General features: G+C 39.5%; 1 protein-coding gene across 1 annotated transcript in view; it reads right to left on the reverse strand.

Annotated features, from left to right (window-relative positions):
- Positions 1–1,953: 1,953 nt before the first annotated feature.
- LOC132286866 (bifunctional D-cysteine desulfhydrase/1-aminocyclopropane-1-carboxylate deaminase, mitochondrial) overlaps positions 1,954–23,129 on the reverse strand; it is a 47,656-nt gene continuing 26,480 nt past the window's right edge. The window contains exons 9-10 of the mRNA XM_059789276.1: positions 15,657–15,754; positions 1,954–2,375 (exon numbers count right to left, since the gene is read on the reverse strand). Coding sequence (XP_059645259.1) covers positions 2,171–2,375; positions 15,657–15,754 — 303 coding nt within the window. The 3' untranslated portion in view covers positions 1,954–2,170. The remainder of the gene's footprint in view (positions 2,376–15,656; positions 15,755–23,129) is intronic.

Raw genomic sequence — 23,129 nt, forward strand, 5'->3', positions numbered from 1 at the left:
AACGCCCTCACCCTCCTGTTAAAACTTTGCTTTCTTAGAATAGCAGCAGCCAGCTTTAAAGCCACATCATTTACTTTTGGCTAATTATTGGAACTCGGTGAGTTTGTCAACTAGAAGAAGTATTTGAAGGGGGGGGTATTGGTGGAAGGACACCAACTAGAATCATTAAATTGAAATTGAAATGTAGTAGGTAATATCATGGTTCGCAGTCGCAGTGTAATGGTTTGCAGTCGCGGTGTAACAGATTCAGGTGAATATTAGTGTAAATTGGTAGTGTAACAGATTCAGGTGAATATTAGTGTAAATTGGCTGAATCGGTCGATTCATGAAGGTGAGTAACGGTATTGAACTTTTAGAAAAAGGTTACAAACCGACTGTTAAGCGGTCCATTACTAGATGTTACGCGGCTCATGAATGATAAAAGGATTACGATGTTACCTTTTATCATTACGGCGTTACGCGAGTCATGAATGATAAAAGGATTACGAAGTTGATCCCTAATTTGTATATTGGGTTTAACTTTTGTTTTGATTTTACAGTCACGTGTGATCAATAAGGCTACTTGAATTTTTGGTCTAGATTAATTCGATTGATCATTTGTCAATCCATTTGTTGTATGGGTAGGTGTATATATATATGCTCTATCGGTTAGGTCACCAAGTCCATTGGTGCTTCTCAAGTGACCTAATCGAATAATTTTGATTGGTTGGTGAAGAATCACTCCCTTATTCTTTTGCATTAATAACTATTTAAAAGCGTTAATAAATAATGGAATTTTAAATACGTAAGACCCGAATTCAAAAAAAATACATGAAACAAGAATCATTTTCCCCTTCCCACCCCAGCCACCAAATCCAAAATATAACAAGAAAAGTAAAAAATTAGAAAAAAGAAATTGAAAAAAAATGCATTTTTTATAGACTGATCAAACCCAAATCTCTATTAGCCTCCTAATGACCTCAATTTGTGTAGGCTTGGGCGTCAACAATTCCATCCCCCCAATACTACTCAAAACAAAGCAATCAAACATTACGTACACACAAAAATTCCATCTCTCTCACCCTTACATACCAACCAGCTATATCAAGGAGCTCCATTCTCAGCTAAAGTGAATTACATGCTTATAGAGCCGTGAAACTAATCAGACTAAGTTGTTTTGCCATCGCCAGTGTATTCTTGTATACGACTGGAACCACTCTCCGGCCGCACAAGCCTCCTCTATTGCAAAACACTCCGTACGTTACGGTTTTGAGGGGAGAAGGGGTTTAATTGTCATTTTTCCTAATTTGGCTTGGAAAGTTGATTTAAGAAAACATTTATCCTGGATTAGATCGTTGTGTGGCCCAGGGGTGGGCAAATATATGAATTAATGTTGATGAATTGAAATTTTATCGATTGGGCTATAGTTAAAAAATTAAATAATATTGGACTATTTTAGGAAAATTCCTAATCGGCAAAACTGATCTGTTATCTCATGGATCAGTGACGGATTCGAATTTTTCTAATCTGTTGGGATCGGATCGAATAAGGATTGATGTTGGGATCGGATCGAATAAGAATTGATGCCTAATCCGATCCATGACCACCCCTAGTTGTGGGAAGTAAGGTCAACTGCAGAGTTGTTAGGCCAAAGGTGTGTGGTATATAAGCTATGCTGGAATGGTGGAAGACGTAGATAGTCCATTTTCACATGTTTGGCCCTTCAAAATCAGATTATAACTCGAGCCAACTTGCAAAGAGAATGAGAGCTACAAATCTGACGGGATTTCTGTAATCTTCTGAAATTGTAACATTGAAATTTGAAGCAAATGAATTCCTCGGATTTCAAATATGTTTCCTTGTGGTGTTTTTAATTGAGAGATACACAAAATGTATGATGCTTGGTGTCGTTAGAACAATTTTGGGACAGGAGTTGCAGGATTAAACACCTATTAGTTTAGGTTCGAGTCGAGGTTGTGACACAGCCCACAAGAAGCAAACACATTTGCATTATATGATTTATTTCTAAGAACATTACAAACACATGAAATTTTCAAGTGTACCACTTGTTTTTTAGGCTGTTCCTTTGTTAAAAGCTTGGTGTTTTTTATGCTTCCGCTTCTGTTCTCTTTGTTGTACATAGAAATAAATTGCAAATCTTTGGGGAAGCACTTGCTGGTAGTTTTTAGTCTCAGAACATCTTTCCGATGCCATCTTTACGTGGAACAGATTCGTCGATATCCATTCGACGCCAATTTCCCATCAAAGGAGCCAGCTGCTCAGTCTTGTCGAACAACCCTAGGAGTCCTCCTGTGTGTATAAATAGGATCTTCTTCCCTTCCCACTTCATTGGATTCTCAGCCATGTCTTTCATCATCGTGTAAGCAGCTTTTCCGCTACAAAGAATGCACAATTAACAAATTGTCAAACAATCTTCTCATCTTAACAAGTAAGCATGGTTTATTTTTATTTTTTAAAAAATCAATTAACTAACACCATTCGTCTACCACCTCCGAAAACCCAATCATACCACCAACACCAATTATAACAACTAAAGATAAGTTAAAACTTGAATTGCTTAAATATTTCAACTACTACACTGTTCATCAAGCACTATCGAAAACACATAGAAAACCACCAACGTTACCATCATCAACAACATGACCACTATCAGCGTGACCAACAAAAAAATAAATATGACAACAACAATAGACTCAACAGTAATAATAACGACAACAGCAAAATACAACAAAGGGATGGTGTAGGGTGCAGTAGACGATGTCAACATCTCTTTTTTTTTTTCACTAGTTGATGTCAACATCTCTTTCTTTGAAAAAAGAAAACAAAAGAAAAAACAATGTCATAACCTTTTACGTACTTCATACCCATGGCAAGCATCTTTGTTCTTGTATACTAGATATAAATGTAGAAGTGTAAATACTGTACATTGAAATGCTCCTCAAACAGTGAAAAATCGTTTCTCTCTAGGCTGCTCTATGTGATTTAGGGTTTCGTGTGCCTGGGGTTTGAAAAGGTGATTTGCACCACCATTTGATGGGGGAGGGTTCACCCTCCTCCACCCAGCCATCGGGGGACCTCCTCCTCCCATCCACAACCACCACCAAGAGTTATATGGAGCAATTTGTTTAAGGATGACTCACAAACATCCTTCTCAGATCTGCAGTTCATGCCGGAATGCAAGTCTGAAGATTTGGTTTCCATTCATGATGAAGATTTTGATGAGGAAATACAATACTAGTAGTTCAATAGTGGGTTATCTTATGGGCAAGCGCCCATTTAGGTCAATACCTTACCAGGGTTAGGAAACTCACTGATGATGATCTCAAACTGGTTATGTTTAAAGATGGTTTTTCCATCATTCGTTTTGCTTCAGAGGATGAGTTGGAAAAGATTTTGTCCAGGTGCATACCTGCAAGGGCAAGTCTATATCATCTTTCTTAAAGCATTGGAGCAAGAATGTGAATATGGTGAAGGATGCTTTAGGCTCGGTTCCAATATGGATTAGAATCCATGGATAGCCTATTCATTGTCGAAGCAAAGTGGTATTTCGAAGAATTGTTCAAAATTCTACAATCCTATCTTCAAGGATGAGGCTTCAATTGCAAGAGATTGTGGTGCCTTTTTGCGTGCAATGGTGGAAGTTGACATCCACGATGTGTTACCTGATAGCATTGAATTCCTTTTTTCATGGCAATCGTTGTAGGGCTGATATTGAATATGCATGGAAACCACAGCTTTGCCATCAATGTTATGGTATTGATCATTCGATCAAACCATGCCCCTCAAGAAAACTGCTTCAACTGATGATCGATGGACTGAGCAAATCTGGAGGGCTAAATAGAAGGGTAAGTATGTTCCTGTTAATGAGGAGTTTCCTCAACCTCCTCATGGGATTGAAAAGCCCTCATGTTCTGATCAATTACAGTCCAATGGAAAACAGCCTTCTCTATCAAACGAGAGTCCCTCTTTTGAAGCTACAAAAGTCAAAGGAGACTGAGCATGATGTCGGTGGCTCACCTCAGCCTCTAACCCATTCTCTCGTAAATTACCTTCTCCATACAGTGGTTCTTCCAAGTCAAAGGATAATAATGTTTTGGGTAATCCCCCAGCCATCAAGTCTCTCAAAATCCTTCTTGACTAGTCACAGTAAGGAGTCAGATCGGAGCTCTAAAGAGCCTTGAAAGTCATCTATCCCGATGAATGAGAAGCCTCAAGTGGCAAAAGGTATTGTAATCAATAATGCCTTTGCTATCATGCCTCATGCTGAAGACATTTTGGATCAGAGTATTGATTAGAAACAGAATAACTCTTCAAACAAAAAGAATAAAAATAAGAAGGTTATGGAAGTTTCTCAACGTTTTACAAGAGGCGTGTTGACCAAAGGTGCCCAAACAACCAATCCTAATCTTGTTTAATTATCGGTTGTTGGAATGTTAGGGGCTTAAATCGCCCCGGGATGCAGAATGTTGTTAGAAATTGGATTATTAATTCTACTATTCATTTTGTTTGTTTAATGGTACTCGAGTGAATGAAGCTAACTCCAATTCTATTACTAATAAAATCCAGGGTAATTGGTTTTGGGTCAATAATTATCAATCTCACCCTTAGGGCCATGGATGGCCTTAGGTGACTGGAACTCAGTTCGATTCTATGGAGACTAAATTGGTGGTAAAAGGATCCCTCAGGAGATTGTAGATGAGTTCAATGATTTCATGAATTTTTCTGGTTTGGTGGAAATTCCTATGGTGAATGGGACCTGGACTTGGACAAATAAGCATGATATCTCTTCTAGGATCTTTGCAAAGTTGGAAATCGGAGTAGCTAATGGTGACTGGTTTTCTCATATGTCAAATTCCAAAGCTACTCTCTGCCCTGTAAGTTTGTCATATCATTGTAGGTCTCATTGTTTTACCTGATGCTAACATTGCTTCTAATCCAAAGCCTTTCAGGTTCCTTGAGATATGGAGTGATCCAGAAGCATTTGAAGATGTAACTGCTAAAGCTCGGTCTGTTCAGTCGACTGGGGTTCCTATTCAAGTGGTCTTACAGAAGTTAAAATCTATTAAGAATGAAGTAAAGGAGTGGCTAAAAGGAAGTTTGGCTTCCATTGAAACTCAGGTTATCTCTGCTAGACCTATTATAGAGGGTATTCAACTTCAACTTTTGCAGAATCCTCTTGACCATGATTGTATAGAGAAGGAAAATATTACCATTTCAAACACAGAGTCGGCTCTAGAAAATGAGGAAACCTTGATGCATCAGAAGTCCAGAAAAAGATGAATTAGGCACAATGATAATTGTTCTAAATTATTCTACAGGAAAGTGGCCTCACATAGGTCTTTTAATTCAATTTTGGGTCTTCAAGATGAGGCTATGGTAATTTGGTGGACTCTACAAAAAAAAAAAAAATAAAAATAAAAATAAAAATCGAAGAAATGTTTTAGAATCAAAAGGATTGAGAATTAGTCGAACTAAAACAGAGTATATTGAGTGAAAATTTAATAAAGACTAGATTCATGATAATATAATGACAACACTCTAAAATCAAAAGATTACTCAAAACAACCACTTTCGTTACTTGGGATCAATAATATAAAAGGATGGAGAGATGGATAGTAATACAACTAGTAGATTTGGATCCGGATGGACAAAATGGAGACAAGCTAGTGGCATCTCATGTGATAAAAGAATAACGCATAGGCTAAAAAAGAAATTTTTATTGGACAGTTAAAAGACCAACCATGCTATATGGAGTGGAGTGTTGAGCTTTAAATAAGAAACAAGAACACCACATTTATGTTGTGAAAATGAGAATGCTAAGATAGATGGTTGGAGTGACTAGAAGAGATAAGGTCACTAATGAAAGTGTAAGAGAAAAATTAGGAGTGACACCTATCAACGAGAAAATAAAAGAGTAGACTGAGATGCTTTGGATACATACAACGGAGACCTTTAAATGTGCCAGTAAGAAGAGAAAAATTAGTTTCCACAGAAGGTAAAAGGTGGAGAGGGCAACCAAAAATTACTTGGGATGAAGTTATTAGAAACGACTTTAAAAAGTTAAACATATTAGGTGAAATGATGTGTAATAGAAAAGAATCGAGAAAAAATAATTCATGTGGACGACCCCATTCATATGGGAATAAGGCAAGGATGACAACGATGAAGATGAGACTGGGATTTAGACTAATGATCGAACAGAGAATTCACTCCACCCTAGCGGATTTTTACAAAGATCTTTTCTGTTGTCCAGAAACTCATGGTATGCATCCTCAGTGAACAAGACTTGCTTCCCTCTAGGAAGACACTTTCTGTTGAAGACTCTCAGTTCCTGTAAGCTCCTTTCTCTAAGGAAGAGATTAAAATTGTTGTCATGAGCTGGTACCTGATGGTTTTCCAGCTCGATTTAGCCAGTAATACTGGAGAATTCTTGGTGGTGACTTGACTAAGGCAATGCAGATGGTTTCTTCCTTTCTTCTAAATTGTGACAAGGGGTTTCAACCATCTTTGTGACCTTCTTGATTCCTAAGAAGGATAGGAGTTCCACAACAGCAGATTTTCGTCCAATATCTCTTCTCAATGTCTTTCACAAGATAATTGCAATGAAGGAAACTTGTGTCAAGCAGAAGACCATTTCTACTACAGATATTTGACTCAAATTGAATTCAAATGGAAAGAGAATCAAGGAAAGAGAGATAAATGTGCATAGAATTAGGACTGATTAGTTGAGGTAGAGTTCTATAAATAGGAGACTCATGGAAACATACCAAACCCTCCTGCAGCACAACACAAAGTTGTCCGAGAGTGCTTTGGAAATTGGACCTAAACAATGGGTACTGCTAGGCTGAATTTCATCCTTTTCAGGGAGAGTCGGGGGGAGAATCTGCCAAGTCAGGACGGAAAGAGTGGTTAGGTGCCGCCCCCGGTTGTTTTATCCTTTCCATTCACTTGGATCTATTCTGTTTCATCGATTTTGTCCAGATCCTCCTTTTCTTCCAAAGAAAGGAAAGGAGAAGGATCTTCTTCTTGGATTCCTCTTGTTCCTGTTTAGTCTCCTTTGTTTCGGAAGCTGTTAATCAACCTCTATGAATTCACATGTAATCTGAAAATTATTAATACTAACAATTCACATGTTTAGATCTTCCAAATAAAGAAGAGCAAGACCACTTGTGATACCTCTAGGCGGCAAACTCAAGACTGTAATAAGCACGCACTTGTACAATTTGAGTTTGTTCACCAACAAGTGGCGCTTGATCATGAGGAGTTCCAACTCCTTCTCCATCAGTTGGGTTCTTTGGCATTGATATAATAGGAATGACTGCAAAATCTGGGGCTACACTAGTGATGGTCATTTCTCGATTAAATCAGCTTATAGGGTGCTTTGAAAGGATGCAATCAAGGGACTTACTAACAAGTTGGCTCAGGTTCTCCCAAAGTTGATAGGCTTGGAGCAAGCTACATTCATCAAATATAGACTCATTCAAGATAATCATATAATGTCTTGTGAGCTTATCAGGGGATTTCAGAGGAAGAATTCACAAAAGTTAATGGCTCTTAAGGAGGATCTTCATAAAGTTTATACCTATGTTAACTGGAGGTTTCTGCAACAGATCACGACTCATATGGGTCTTGGGGTCAAATGGATATCTTGGATCATGGAATTTCTATCCTCGTAAATGGCTCTCCCAATGGTTTCTCTTGTTAGAATGTTTATGTATATATATATTTATGTTGGGTCATTATGTAATTACCCATAGTTGTTAGGATCGTTGTGTAATTAGGTAACCTTGTATAATTAGGTTATTTGTTTTCCTTTATATAAGCCACTGTAGGCTTAAGGGTTAGGTGTGATGTATACAAGATAAATACAGAATTTCTCTCTCTCTCTCTCTCTCATGAATTCGAACATGGTATCAGAGCTATATGAATTCATGGGTGTGGGAAACGACAATTGTGTTGTCCTTGTATGAGATTGGAATCGCGATCGGAATCGCGAGTGTGTTGTTAGTGTCTTTGCCGGAAGTTCTATTCGCTGGCAGGTTGAGAGCATCATTCGTCTTTGTCGTTGTCAGATCTGAAGCCCCGTTGGCCGCTCGTGTTGTTGCCGCTTCGGTCGTCAGCAAGCTCGCCGACATCCACCGTCGTTATTTTCAGAGGTGAGGCTTCATCGATTCGTCTTTTCTCTTGGTCAGAAGTTGCAGAGGTTCTGATTCGGTGTGGTGTCGCTGATTTTTGCTGTTGCTGCTGTGTGCTTGCCGGCATCTGTCAGTGGGTGAAGAAGAACAGCTGTGTTTGGCTACGCGGTTATGTTATTCCAACCCTGGTTTACTAAAACCGGGATAGCAGAGACCTGGTTTTGATCCAGCCCTGTTCGCCCAGATCCGGCCCGATTACCCAGATCCGGCCCAATTGCCGATTCTGCAATTTTTTCCCAGGTTCGTTATTTTTGTTATCTTCTCCATGGCTGCCAGTTCAAACCTGTTATCTTCTACCTCCTTCAATCCTCCCATGACTTCAGTCAAGCTTAATGGCAAAAATTACATTTTATGGGCCAAGTCAGTAGCCATTTTCCTTAAAGCCAAAGGCTTTGGCACACATTTGGTTAAGGATAAACCCAAAGACAGTGATGCTGATTTCAGTTCATGGGAACAAAGGGATGCTCAGATCATCTCCTTAATGCTGAATTGTATTGAACCTCATATTAGCTCCAACTTGTTATATCTAGACACTGCCAAGGAGATATGGACCCGACTCCAACAGTTATATTCAGGTACCGGTAATATAACCAGAATTTATGAGGTGTGTAGACAATTTTTTGACCTCTAGCAAGGGACTCATAGTTTAGAAGAAAACCTCTCACGGGTAATGGGACTTTGTGAATAAATGAACTTGTATCAACCCATCACCTTTGATGTGAGAAGCATGCAACAACAACGTGAGGATTTTAATGTTGTTCGGGTTCTCATAGGATTGTCACAAGATTATGAACCTGTTTGTGCACAGATTTTGGGTAGCCCTGCACTTCCCTCTCTTCCTGATATGTTATCCAAACTCCAGCGTGATACTTTATCTAGTGGCGTTTCCGAGGGTGCTTCAAGTGGTGTCACTGCTCCTCCTAGCAGTGAACGTTCTGCCTTAGTTGTGAACCAGGGTGGTTTTTAGTCTTCTCGTGGCGGTGGTGGTCGTTTTACTCGTGGTCGTGGTCGTGGCAGTGGTCATGGTCATAGCAGAGGCAGAGTATCAAAACTTTGCACTCACTGCGGTCTTACTAATCACACTGTCAATTACTGTTGGGATCTTCATGGGAAACCACCACCTTCTTCCTATGCACATCAAGTGACTTCTAATGATGGGGATTCTTCTTTCTCTGCCACACCCATTGCTCCACATGTGGCTGTTGAGACTGCTATGGTCATGATTCCCCGCGATGAGTATGCTCAGTTTCTGTCTCAACAACGGCCTTCTACCTCATCTTCAATGGGGTCCCTTGCCCAATCAGGTTGTGCCCCTGCATGTCTTTTGTCCTCTAGTCAGAGTCCCTGGATTCTTGACTTTGGCGCATCCGATCACATGACTAGTAGTTCTCATCTCTTATCTGATTTTCAGTCTGTTTCTTCCTCTCAAAGTGTTATTCTTGCTAACGGATCATTAACTAAAGTTTTGGGTTTGGGAACTATTCATCTTACCTCTTCAATGTCCCTCTCCTCTGTGTTATATGTTCCTCAATTCCCTTTTAATTTGTTGTCCATTAGTAAGCTTACTAAATCTCTTAACTGTTCCGTTACATTTTATCCCACATGTTGTCTTTTTTAGGATCTCAAGACGAAGAAGAGGATTGGTACGGGACATGAACTAGGTGGCTTCTATTACTTCGATCTTGCACCATCTCCTACGGCTCTTCAATCATCTTTGTTTTCTTTCCAGTGGCATTGTCGTCTCGGCCACCCATCATTATCAGTTTTGCAGCGCCAAGTCCTCGGTCTTAGTTGTATTGAGTCCATGTCTTGTGAAACATGTCAGCTTAGTAAGCATTGTCGTGTATCTTTCAAATCGAGAGATAATAATCGTGTTGCTAGTCCTGTTCAGTTAGTTCATTCAGATGTATGGGGACCAATAAAACATATTTCTATTAATGGATTTCGTTATTTTGTGACTTTTGTGGTTTATCATTCTTGGATGACTTGGTTGTTTTTAATGAAAAATCGTTCTGAGTTGTTCTCTATTTTCCAAATATTTCGCAAAGAAAAAAAAATTCAATTTGGGTGTTCCATAAAAGTTTTACGTTCTGACAATGCCAAAGAATATTTCTCGGATCCTTTTGAGATTTATTTTTATGCTAAAGGCATCATTCATCAATCATCTTGTACTTATACTCCGCAACAAAACGGTGTAGCTGAATGTAAAGATCGTCATCTCTTAGAAGTCTGCCGTGCCCTTTTATTTCATATGCATGTTCCCAAATGGTTTTGGAGTCATGCTGTTCATACGACATGTCATCTTATTAATCGGATACCCTCGTCAGTGTTAAACGGTAAATCTCCTCATTCTGTTCTATTTTTCGACTCAGCTTCGTTTAATCTTACTCCGCGGGTCTTTGGATGTGTGTGTTATGTCCATAACCTTGGACCCGGTCTTGATAAACTCGACCCTCGTGCCACCAAGTGTGTTTTTCTTGGTATTCTCGCACTCAGAAGGGCTATCGTTGTTATAGTCCTCATTTTCAAAGCTATTTCAATAGTGTTGATGTCACATTTTCTGAGTCTCTCCCTTATTTTTCTGATTCTACCACTCCTCTCGATATTACTTTTGAGCCACCTATGCCAATGGTTCCCTCTCTGTTTCCTGCTTCCGCACCTCCTCGCTCTGTTGTCCCATTGCAGGTTTATACTCGACGACCTCGACCACCTACTTCGCTCCCTCCATCTCCTTCAGAGTCTTCGGATCCGACGCCTTTACCTGATGATTTGCCTATTGCTCTCCGTAAAGGTATTCGGTTGTGTGTTACTGCACATCCCATTTCTAACTTTGTCTCGTACGTTAGATTTCATCCTCTTTATCTTGTTTTTTATCCAGTGTCTGCTATTTTTGTTCCCAAGACTTTGCAGGATGCTCTCTCTGATTCGGGTTGGGGATAGGCCATGGTAGATGAAATGGATGCCCTTCATCGTAATCGAACATGAGATCTTGTTCCCTTACATCCGAGCTCCAAAACGGTTGGTTGTAAGTGGGTCTATACAGTTAAATACCTTCACGATGGGTCTATTGAGCGGTTAAAGGCTTGTTTAGTGGCAAAGGGTTACAATCAGACTTATGGTGTTGATTATGATAAGACTTTTTCCCCTGTTGCTAAGATTTATTCTATTCGGGTACTTATTTCCATTGCTGCCAATTGTAACTAGCCGTTGTTTCAATTAGATGTCAAAAATGCCTTCTTACATGGTGACTTGGTTGAAGAAGTTTATATGGAGCAACCAACTGGGTTTGTTGCTCAGGGGAAGTATCGTCACACTGTTTGTCGCCTTAAAAAGGCCCTGTATGGATTGAAACAATCTCCACGGGCTTGGTTTGGAAAATTCTTTGAGGCGGCATTAGAATTTGGCCTTAACAGAAGCCAGACCGATCATTCGATATTTCACCTGCGCACTAAAGCTGGCTTCATTTTTCTTGTGGTGTATGTAGATGATATTGTGATCACAGGTGATGATTCTGAAGGCATTGCTAAGTTGAAGTTGTTTCTACAAAATCGATTCCACACTAAAGACTTGGGTAAACTTAGGTACTTCTTGGGTATTGAAGTTGCTAGATCCAAGAAGGGTATAAGTTTATCTCAATGTAAATATGTGTTGGGCTTGCTAGAAGACACAGGTATGTTAGGTGGTCGTCCAGTTGATGCTCCTATGGATTCAAATACAAAACTTGTGTCTGATGAGGGTGATCTATTTAATGACCCGGGCAGATTTCGTAGCCTTGTTGAGAAATTAATTTATCTCACTATCACTCGACCTGATATTTCATATGCAGTTAGTGTTGTAAGTCAGTTCATGGGAGCTCCTAGAATGCCACATTGGATTGCTGTTCTTCGGATTATCCGATATCTCAAGCAAGCTCCAAGTTTTGGGTTACTATATAAATCAAATGGTCATCTCAGGGTGGAAGGTTTTACAGATGCTGACTGGACTGGTTCTCCTTCAGATAGGAGATCTACTACAGGCTACTGCATATTTGTAGGAGGAAATCTTGTTACATGGAAAAGTAAAAAGCAAACGGTGGTAGCTCGATCTAGTGCTGAAGCTGAGTACAGGGCAATGGCCCGTACCACTAGTGAGTTAACATGGATACAACATTTTCTAAAAGAACTTGGTTTAACAGTTGAAGCTCCTACTCCATTGTTTTGTGATAATCAAGCAGCTGTTCACATTGCATTGAATCCTGTGTTTCATGAGAGGACTAAACATATTGAGGTTGATTGTCACTTTATTCGGGAAAGAATATTAAGTGGGAGCATTTCTACTCCATTTGTGGAGTCTAAAGATCAACTAGCTGATATGTTTACCAAAGCACTGGGTCATAACCGGTTAAGGACTATCTGTTCCAAGCTGGGATTATTTGATATATATTCTCCAGCTTGAGGGGGAGTGTTAGAATGTTTATGTATATATATATTTATGTTGGGTCATTATGTAATTACCAATAGTTGTTAGGATCATTGTGTAATTAGGTAACCTTGTATAATTAGGTTATTTGTTTTCCTTTATATAAGCCACGGTAGGCTTAAGGGTTAAGTGTGATATATACAAGATACATACAGAATTTCTCTCTCTCTCTCTCTCTCATGAATTCGAACATCTCTCAACCTAGAAGAGGCTTGAAACAAGGATGTAATAACCCTCACCTAAGCCAGACACAATATTGTCCACTTTTGGCTCCCCCGTACCAAAGACTTCCTAGGGGTTCACCCATCCTGGTACTACTCTAGGTTGATCATGCTTAACTCTGGAGTTCTAGTGGGTTCACGATCATCACAACTTTAAAACGCGCTGTCATAGAAGGGTGTTGAATTTACATATAGCACTTACCCCATCCACACCCAGGCGATGTGGGATTGTGCACCTGTAGCTCGCCCAGTGTGGTAGCCTACTGGTGCCACTTGCACATGCTCACACACACCCGCCCACAGTGCCACCTGCACACGCTTACACACACCCGCCCACAAGGTCACCACAATCACCCCCACTTTGTGGCCAACGTCCTTGTTGGCCATACTTCTGGCTAGGTCAGACTCTGATACCATTTGTAACAACTTTCACCCTAGCCAGATACAATATTGTCTGCTTTTGGCTCTCCCAAACCAAAGACTTCCCAGGGGTCACCCATCCTGGTACTACTCCAGGTTAAGCACGCTTTACTCCGGAGTCTAGGTGGGTTCACAGTCATCACAGTGCCACCTGCACACGGTCACACACACCCGCCCACAAGGTCACCATAATCACCCCCCTTGGGGCCCAACGTCCTCGTTGGCCACACTTCCAGTTGGGTCGGGCTTTAATACCATTTGTAACGACCCTCACCCTAGCCAGACACAATATTGTCCGCTTTTGGCTCCCTCAAACCAGAGACTTCCCAAGGGGTCACCCATCCTGGTACCACTCCAGGTGAAGCACACTTAACTCCGGAGTTTAGGTGGGTTCACGGTCATCACGGCTTTAAAACGTGTTGGGTCATAGAAGGGTGTTGAATTTACATATAGCACTTGCCCCATCCACACCCAGGTAATGTGGGATTGTGCACCTGTAGCTCCCCCAGTGTGGTAGCCTGTTGGTGCCACCTGCACACGCCCACACACACCCACCCACAAGGTCACCACAAAGGATGTCCTCTGTCTCCTTTAATCTTTACCCCTGTCACTGAATTTTTCTCTACTTTAATGAAATCTAAAGTGAGAGAGGGTGCCGTTAAGATTTCTAAAATTGCTGCTTCTTTGGGCATAAATGTTTCTCATCTATTTTTTGCAGATGATCTTTTTTAGTACTCAATGCAGATTATAGAACAGGAGTAAGTCTTTCTCAGGTTCTCAACTACTTGACTTCCTTGTCTGGACTTTCCATTAACGAAGAGAAGAGTTTTCTTTTCTTCTAAAAGTTAGTGTCAAGTATGAGAAGGATCTTTTTCATTGCAGAACAGGTTCATTTCCAGTTTCTTACCTGGGTCTTCCTTGGACGTGCAATGGATTGAAGAGGAATTATTGTTTTGCTTTGGTGGACGAATTCTACTCTAAGCTTTCTGCATGGGAATGCCTAAACCTCTCAAGGGCTGGTAGATTGGAAATATGGAAGTTGGGTACTTCCTTTGCTTACCGATGGAAATCAGTTTTCAAGTTGTCATCTAAAGTTATTAGCATATTGGAAAAGAAGATGAAAAATTTCTCTGGTGTCCTAGTGATTCTAATAAGAAGATCCATGGGGTCCTATTAGAAGATGATTCTAATAGGAAAATTGTTTGCTCACCTAAATCTGAGGGTGGCTTGTGAATGAGGAGATTGATTAACATCAATAAGGCCTCAATTTGTAGACTTGTTTGACATTTTACAGAGTCAAAAGACTGCTTGAGGATTGCTTGGTTTGGAAGAAGGTATACTAGGCACACAAACAATTGGAACTGCTCTTTACCTCTCAGTCCATAGTGTGGAAGAATATGCTTGAAGTGAGGGAGTTTATGAAGCAGCACATTCATTTCAAGGTGGGTAATGGCAATACCACTAGACTATTTACAGATCCTTGGTGCTTTGGCTATACTTTATTGGGAGAAGGTTGGTCACAGGCTATACAGAGACCTCAATCTTCAAAAAATGCACTGGTTGCGGCTATCATCAACAATGGTTTCCGGTCTGTTCCTTCTTCTGCAGTACAAGTTCAGCAACTCAGGAATTTCCTCTTATCTGTTCAGCTGCAATCTTCAACTGATGATGTGGTTTGTAAGTCTGGCTCATCCACTTTTAAGAGTGTATGGAATGGTATTAGAGTGCAGCATACTAATGTTTTTTTGGCACAGCCTTTGTTGGAATGGTTATAGACCAAGAGTCTCAACCACTTGTTGCCTTACTTTTCAAAATAAAATCCTCACCCACTAATCTTCAGAAGAAAAGTATTTGCTTGGTTCCTTTCTGCCACAATTGCAGGATGCCTATCAGTGATTCTCTGTTGCAACTTTCTCAATGGTTCTTCTCTAAATACTCCAATGCTTTGCGGATAGTGTGAGCAAAAGACTGTTTTCAACAACCCTATTCCATGTTTGGACTGAGAAGAATCTCATAATGCATGAGGATACCTTCAGATCTTTCTCTTCTCTAGCTCAGATCATTTGGTGGGAGGTGCTGGATATCTCTTGCTCGAATCCTCAGGATGCTCTTGCCTTGTTTAATGCCTAAGTTGCCACTACAAGCTTCTTATTGTTATTGTCTTAGTTCCTTTATAATCTACTGTCATGTTTGTCTCTTCATGTATTTTTTGGCTGCAGATGTGATATTTTCTTGTTCTCGTTTGAACTCTTGTAATGCAAAGGAATGCTTTTTCTTATAGCCTTGCACATTATTGTTGATATCTGTAAAAAAAATCCACTTGCCCAGGAAAAAAGTAAATTAAAAAAAATGCTCCTCAAACCTGTAAACTGGGTCAAGAACAACACCAGTGGCCTCAGCAACTTCCTTGACAAATTGAAGCTCCTCCATTGTATTTATTGCATAGCCCAGCCCTTTGGCCTGTAGATAGACAAGAAAATTGATACTTGTCACGTAATCTATCAAAATGTCAATAGCATGACTAAGTCCATATACATGGGATTGGCACTAGCAAGCAAAGAAAAAGAATAAAGACTAATTTTGAGAACAAAAAAGAAAATCATACTACTTCAATAAATTATCATCTGTAAATAGCTTGGTAATCCATTAACAAGAAAATACTAGCCAAAAGTCATTTGGGATGACATATTATCATAAGACAACAATAGGTGTAAAGATAAGACTGCCAAAAAGATGAGGATGTTATAAATTAGTTGGTAAGTGTAGTCATTGAAATGACGGAACGTGTTCAAGATCATCTTACTACATCAGAAAGTCAAATATCATCAACTAGAGTTCAAAAATATCTTCATTTTTACTTTTTGTGATGAAACTGGTATTATTATCATATAACTAAAACTAAACCTAAATATTAGAAAAGTTAAAAAAAAAAAAGGGTTGGATAAATTCTTTGGAAGACACCTTAATCAATTCACGAGGAATGATGTTTGGGAACTTGTCTCTCAACCTACAGATACTAATGTCATAGGTACCAAATATATATATATACATAAATATATTTTAGAATTAATTGGATGATTCATCACTAGAAATAACGTGAGGTTGTTTGCTCAAGGCTATTTCAAATTAAAGGGTTTTGACTTCGATGAAACATTTGCGATTAGGATTTTCCTTGGTATTGCTTGCCATTGAAAAATCTAAGTTGTAGCAAGTAAATGTTAAGTGATTATTTCTAATTAATCTGATTTTAGAGGAAGTATATGAGAAACAATCAAAGGGATTTGTCGATCCACATGGCCCGAATCATATTTTTCGTCATACTAGGGCTCTCCATATGAAAAGCATTTTTGGGATAAGCCAGGTTGATAAACAGAATTTCTATGTATGTTCCTGATATCTATGGGTGGATCACCTTGATGCCACACAATGATATGGGTTCTATCAGTTTAGCTCAGGGGTGAGTCTAACTAAAGAGGTCCCAACTGAGATTGTAGATAGTCTCAATCAGAATGCAATGGGTAGGACCTTGAAGGCTATGTCTGCACCTGTATACACTAAGCCTGAGCTAGAAATACCATTGTCTGAGAGGTCTGCTCTTGCAACACAACAATGGAACAAACCCAATCCCCCAAAAGGAGAAAAGCAGAATGACAAAAGCAAGTTGAGATGTGATCACTGTGGGCGTACGCGCCACACTAGGGAAACATGCTGGAATCTACACGGTCACCCTACTCCAGCTCCTGCTCATGTGAATGCTAGGCCAAGGCCTGGTCCATTTAGGAGATTATCTACGACACATACTGCAAAGCGTGAGAATGCTTCTACTGGTCATGCCTCCTCAGGGTCACCGAGTTCTTTGTCCAGGGCTGAACTTGATGCTCTTTGACATCTACTAGCTCAAAATGCCTCAATTTCCACCTCTAACTTCGCAGAGACAGGTACCTTTCATTCGGCACTTTAGGTTTCCACATTATCTAGTGGGTCACCCTGGATTATTGATTCAGGAGCCACTGATCACACGACTGGTATGGCATTTGATTTTTCTTCGTATAGTTTATGTTTTGGTAAGTATAAGGTTAGAGTGGATGATGGCACCTTCACCTCCATTACGGGGAAGGGCATTGTTTCTGCATCTCCTAATCTTACCTTATCCTTTGTTCTTCATGTCCCAAAGTTTACCAATAACCTCCTTTCTGTCAGTCACATTACAAAAGGCTTGAATTGTAGTGTAACCTTTTTCCATCTCACAATGTGTTTCAGGACTTGGACACGGGGAAGATGATTAGAAGTGGACGTGAGGACAATGGCCTGTATTTGCTGAACGTGAGGCTAACTTCTTATTATGCTGCAAATCAATCTAGTGTTAGGAATAGTAATGTCAATAAATATCTGTTAATGCGATGGCATAATAGACTAGCTCATTTACCTCATCCTGTTTTGAAGCACATGCTTCCCCTGCTTGCTTCTGTTGAATCTTTTGAGTTAAATTATGAAACATGTGTTCTTGCCAAACAATGTTGTGTCTTTTTTTTTTTTTTTTTTATAAGTAAACAATGTCATGTTTCTTATCCTACTAGTATTAATAAAAGTACAGCTCATTTGCAACTTGTTCATTATGATGTGTGGGGTCCTGAATCAACTACTTCGTTACTTGGTTTTTGTTACTTTGTTGTGTTTGTTGATGACTTTAGTCGATATACTTGGTTTTATCTTATGAAAACCAAAGATGAATTTCTTTCCATTTTTAAAACCTTTCATAAGATGATATGTACTTAGTTTGGTTGTCTTCTCAAAATCCTTCGATTTGATAATGGAGGAGAGTTTATGTATGGGGCCTTGCCTCCTTTTTTGCTAATAACGGGATTGTCCATCAAAACTCCTGTGTCGATACACCACAACAGAACGGTGTAACTGAAAGAAAACACCGTCATATTACGAAGGTGATCCGTTCTCTTCTAATTGGGATGGGAGTGCCTAAAAGTTATTGGGTTGATTCAACCTTAACAACTACATACCTTATCAATTGCATGCCTTCTAAGGTTCTTGGCTATCAATCCCCCTTCTCTGTCTTACACCATCACATTGCCTTGTTTACTGTCCCTCCAAAAGTGTTTGGTTGTGTTTCTTTTGTTCACATTCATCATCGCAAGGAAAAATGGACCTTTCTTGGATACTTCGACACTCAAAAATGGTATCGGTGTTATAACCCTACCACTCGTCGTCGATTTGTCTCTATGGATGTTACATTCTTCGAGTTTGTTCCTTTTTTTCCCACTACTCGGGATTCTGACTACTATATAGGTAGAGAAGTCGTCATCCATTCAGAGAGAATGCCCCCTTCTTTGCCTGTTCCCATTCAAGGGGAGCTTCTTATTGAGGTGTCTATGTTTAGGCCTCCTAACACTAATGATTTGCAGCAGGGAAAGCAGCTAATTGTCTAGTCTAGGAGGGAAAAACAAGTCATTGACTCACCCCAGGACCAAGAAGTCATGCTGAGGAATTACCTCGATCCAGGTAATTCCTCAGTTGACATTGATACTCCTTATTCTTTTCCCAATAGCAGTCATGCTGATCATGATGTCCCTATTGCCTATCGTAAGGGTGTTCGTAGTTGTATAACACATCTCATATCTCAGTTTGTATCCTATGATGCCTTATCTCCAACATATTGTGCTTTTACTTCATTTATCTCCTATGTATCTGTTCCTTCTAGTGCTTCAGATGCTCTCAGTCAAACTCCATGGAAGGAAGCCATGCTTGAAGAGATGAAGGCCCTTGAGAAGAATGGTACTTGGGATATTGTTCCATTACCCAGGGGTAAGAAACCAGTAGGCTGCAAATGGGTCTACACAATAAAGTACCATGCAGACGGAACGATTGAGAGATATAAAGCCTGGTTAGTAGCAAAGGGCTTCATTCAAACCTATGGGATTGATTATATGGAAACATTTGCTTCAGTTGCCAAGATGAACTCTATACGTGTCATTTCTTTGGCAGCTAATTTGAATTGGCCTTTATATCAGCTGGATGTAAAGAATGCTTTCCTTCATGGTGACTTGGAGGAAGAGGTGAATATGACTATGCCATCAGGGTTTAAGCTTGCCAATGGTTAGAATTTAGTGTGCAAGCTAAATAAAGCCTTGTATAGGTTAAAAAAGTAGCCACGTGCTTGGTTTGAGAGGTTCAACACTGCTATGAAAAGAGTGGGGTAAACACAGAGTCAGGCATATCATACTCTCTTCATCAAGAAGCACCAGGGCTGCACCACTGCCCTTATTGTATATGTTGGTGATATTGTTATCACTGGAAATGATCCAGAAGAGATTCATCGAATGAAGTCATTCTTGGGAACAGAGTTCGAGATTAAAGACCTCGGATTATTGGGATACTTTCTTGGCATTGAGGTGTGCAGATCGAAGGGGTGTTCATTTCTCGACGGAAGTATGTGCTAGATTTGTTTGCTGAAACATGCAGGCTTTGAGCTAGACCTATTGATATTCCCATTGAGCAAAACCACAAGCTTAATGATGTAGATGGAGACCCATTGGATGATGTGGGAAGATTTCAGGGATTGGTTGGGAGACTAATTTACCTATATCTTACGTGCCCGGATATTGCCTACGCTGTTAGTGTGATTAATCAATTTATGTATGCTCCATGTACACCTCACCTTGAGGCAGCTCATTATGTTCTTCGCTAACTAAAAGGTTCACTTGGTAAAGGGATATTGTTAAGCTGTTATGGCCACTTGCGTGTTGAAGCATATACTGATGTTGACTAGGTAGGGTATGTGACAGATCGACGATCTGCTTCAGGATATTGCACATTTGTTGGAGGTAATCTTGTTTCATGGCAAAGCAAGAAACAATTTGTAATAGCTAGATCTAGTTCAGAGGCTGAGTTCAGATCCATGGCACATGGAGTTTGTGAGTTGTTATGGCTACGAACTATGTTGGGTAAGTTGGGTTATCCTGTTCGCGAGTCAATGATGTATTGTGACAACAAGGCTGCTTTTAGCATTGCCCACAATCCAGTTCAACATGATAGGACAAAGCATATTGAAGTCGATCGACACTTCATTAAGAAAAAGCTTCATATTGGGCTGATTTGTACTCCATACGTTAACACACATGCTCAGATTGCTGATGTTTTGACCAAGGGCGTGAGCAAGACTTGCTTGCAAAATATGTTAGTCAAGCTGGGTATGATAGCTATCTTTGCGCCAGCTTGAGGGGGAGTGTTGTCAGCGGCTTATTTCTGAAACTTGTTAGTTTAATTAGAATGTGGGGGCAAAGATGAAAGAATTCTTTCATTCTTTTTCTCATTCCCCATCTCTCTATCTTTTTCTCTCATCCTTTTTCTTCTCTTTTTCTTCTTCTTCTCATACTTCACTCTTGATTTGATTATCTCTTAAAAGTCAACAGATTCTTTGTTGTATAGGAGAATGATAGGTAACCTTATTGATCTAGTCATGTGTGCAAAACTTTAAGCCAAACCTAAAATGTTCCATTTGAAAGTTGTTTAGCCATTATTTGTTATGTGAATGGAAACCTCGGTTATAGTTTGCAATATTCTGTTGAATCTAATACTGAGCTTACTAGTGACACTGAAGCATATTAATCAATCCAGAGGAGGTTGTTATATAGGTACTAATCTTGCTTCACCGTACACCAAATAAAACATAATTACATTCCTAATCTACAATTGAGGAGTACATACCAGTATTAAGTTGCTTTACATAATTTTGGATGAAACAAATGCTTTTATGTATTTAACAAGGTACTATATGTGTCATTGTATAGTCATAGTGGTTTTAAGAATGTATTAAAGAATCTAATATTGCATTTAACAAGAAAACAAATATACAATTGACATTATCTTTTTGCAAGCTTATTGAACAAAATGCCAGATCTTTGTAAAAAGGATCTACTGACTTGCATTCCTACAGGACTTTAAGATTCCACAAGGTTCAAATACCTTAGGAAGTTTATTGGTGTTTATTATTTTGACTAACCTATAGTATACATTCCTGATCTAGGATTTTACTTCATGATTATATGTTGTTCCAAGATTGCAATTCTTCACTTCTAGCTTTAAGAATTTGTTTTGATTCTTTTTATTTTTGTGTTAAGTCATACGATTGATGTTCACTAAAGGATCAAACATTCAAATCACTCTAAAATTGATGAACCTAGACATTTTGAAAATATAACATACATATGATTAGGACTAGATCATCAATATAGTTTTTACGTTTTACAATGATTGGGACTAAATCATCGATACAATTTTTAGTTTTTACAATGATTTGGAATGAGTCTCGTAGACTGATTCATAGAATTTCATTGACGATTACATTTGAACAAACTAATTATCTCTAACTTAGTTAAGATTGAAAGTATTAGTGTTGACCAAATACTATTTTAAGAAATTAATGAACATAAACACAGCAAAATGCCAAAGTTAGTTACAGAATGAATTAAAAATACTTGCACAAAAAATAAAATTAAAAAAATAACTACTATTATAGTTTAGTATATCAATGAAATAATTTACAATCTCCACGTGGATACTGGCAACGCATCCTTCCCCTTCACGCCTTGGATAACCAATGTTGAACTAACAAAGCCTACATCCTAACCCGCCATAGGTTGAAATCGGTTCTCCCGTTAAACTTCTCGATTTAGACGCCATCCTTGCTTCAAACCGAAAGCTCTGATATCAATTTGTTACAACAAACACAGCGAACCCAAGAACAAATCAAGAAACACAACACAAAAGTAATCACACCACACACAAAGATTTAGCGTGGTTCGGCAAAGCCTACATCCACGGTGGAGATCCGGCAAAAGTTTTCACTATGTGAAAAATAGGATATTACAAGTTTCAGCCCCCAGACCCTAGCTCTTAGTCTCACTCTCTTTCTCTGCGATTTTCAGTGTCTCAATTCTTCCACTCCAAACCCAAGCACCTTTATATATTGGGCCATAAGAGAGTACTAAACAAATAAAAACCTGGACAAAAATTTTCCACACAAAGCTCATTCAACAGGTCATTAGGTAGTAAACAGGTCGCAACACGACCTGACACCAAATTGGGACCACAACAGCACGATGGTATTTCTCTTTCTACAAGTCACGTCAAGACTCGAGAGTCGACTCGATGGGAACAGGACTTCAACCACCAAACCAAGTCCCTCCTTGGATCCCATGTATTCCTGAGTACTACTCCCAACTCAGGTCTTCAAGTCTTTGATATTCTGTTCGAGGTATACAGTATACGTAACTTTCACTGTTGACTGTTTGACTTTTGCCATGTGGGCCATTGTTGATGATGTGGAGTTGCCCATTGATGGTTTGACCAAGCTATGTGGGCCATTGTTGAAGATGTGGCGTTGCCCTTTGACCATTTGACCAAGCTATGTGGGCCATTGTTGATGATTTGGCATTGCCATGTGAACTACGATATATTTGACACTTACATTTAGTCCCCCTGCGCGGGTAAGCTTCATAGAAGGTTAGGCATGCATTAGAAGTTTTCATTGTGATTGTGTCAGCAAAAGAGGACTTTCGAGATTCGTAAGGTTGGGGATCTCATGTTAAGCTCCGATTTGAAAGCATTGTCCCAAAGTCCGGGTGTTTTTACTTAAGATGAGTGTCCTCTGAGGTTTGCGTGACTCGAGAGGATGTCTTAGGGTTGAGTAATGTGGTAGCACTGATCGAGGGTTTTGACTTGAGAGTCGTATTATGCGATGTCTAAGGGACCTAAGAGGAGGTTGTGGGGTTGAGTAATGTGGGAGTAGTGTTTGAGCGTTTTAAGTGACCTGAGAGTGTCT

The sequence above is a fragment of the Cornus florida genome, unplaced genomic scaffold (assembly GCF_030987335.1).
Source record: "Cornus florida cultivar Cherokee Brave unplaced genomic scaffold, ASM3098733v1 CherokeeBrave_3.0.0_Hap2_Chr11, whole genome shotgun sequence".
NCBI lineage: Eukaryota > Viridiplantae > Streptophyta > Magnoliopsida > Cornales > Cornaceae > Cornus > Cornus florida.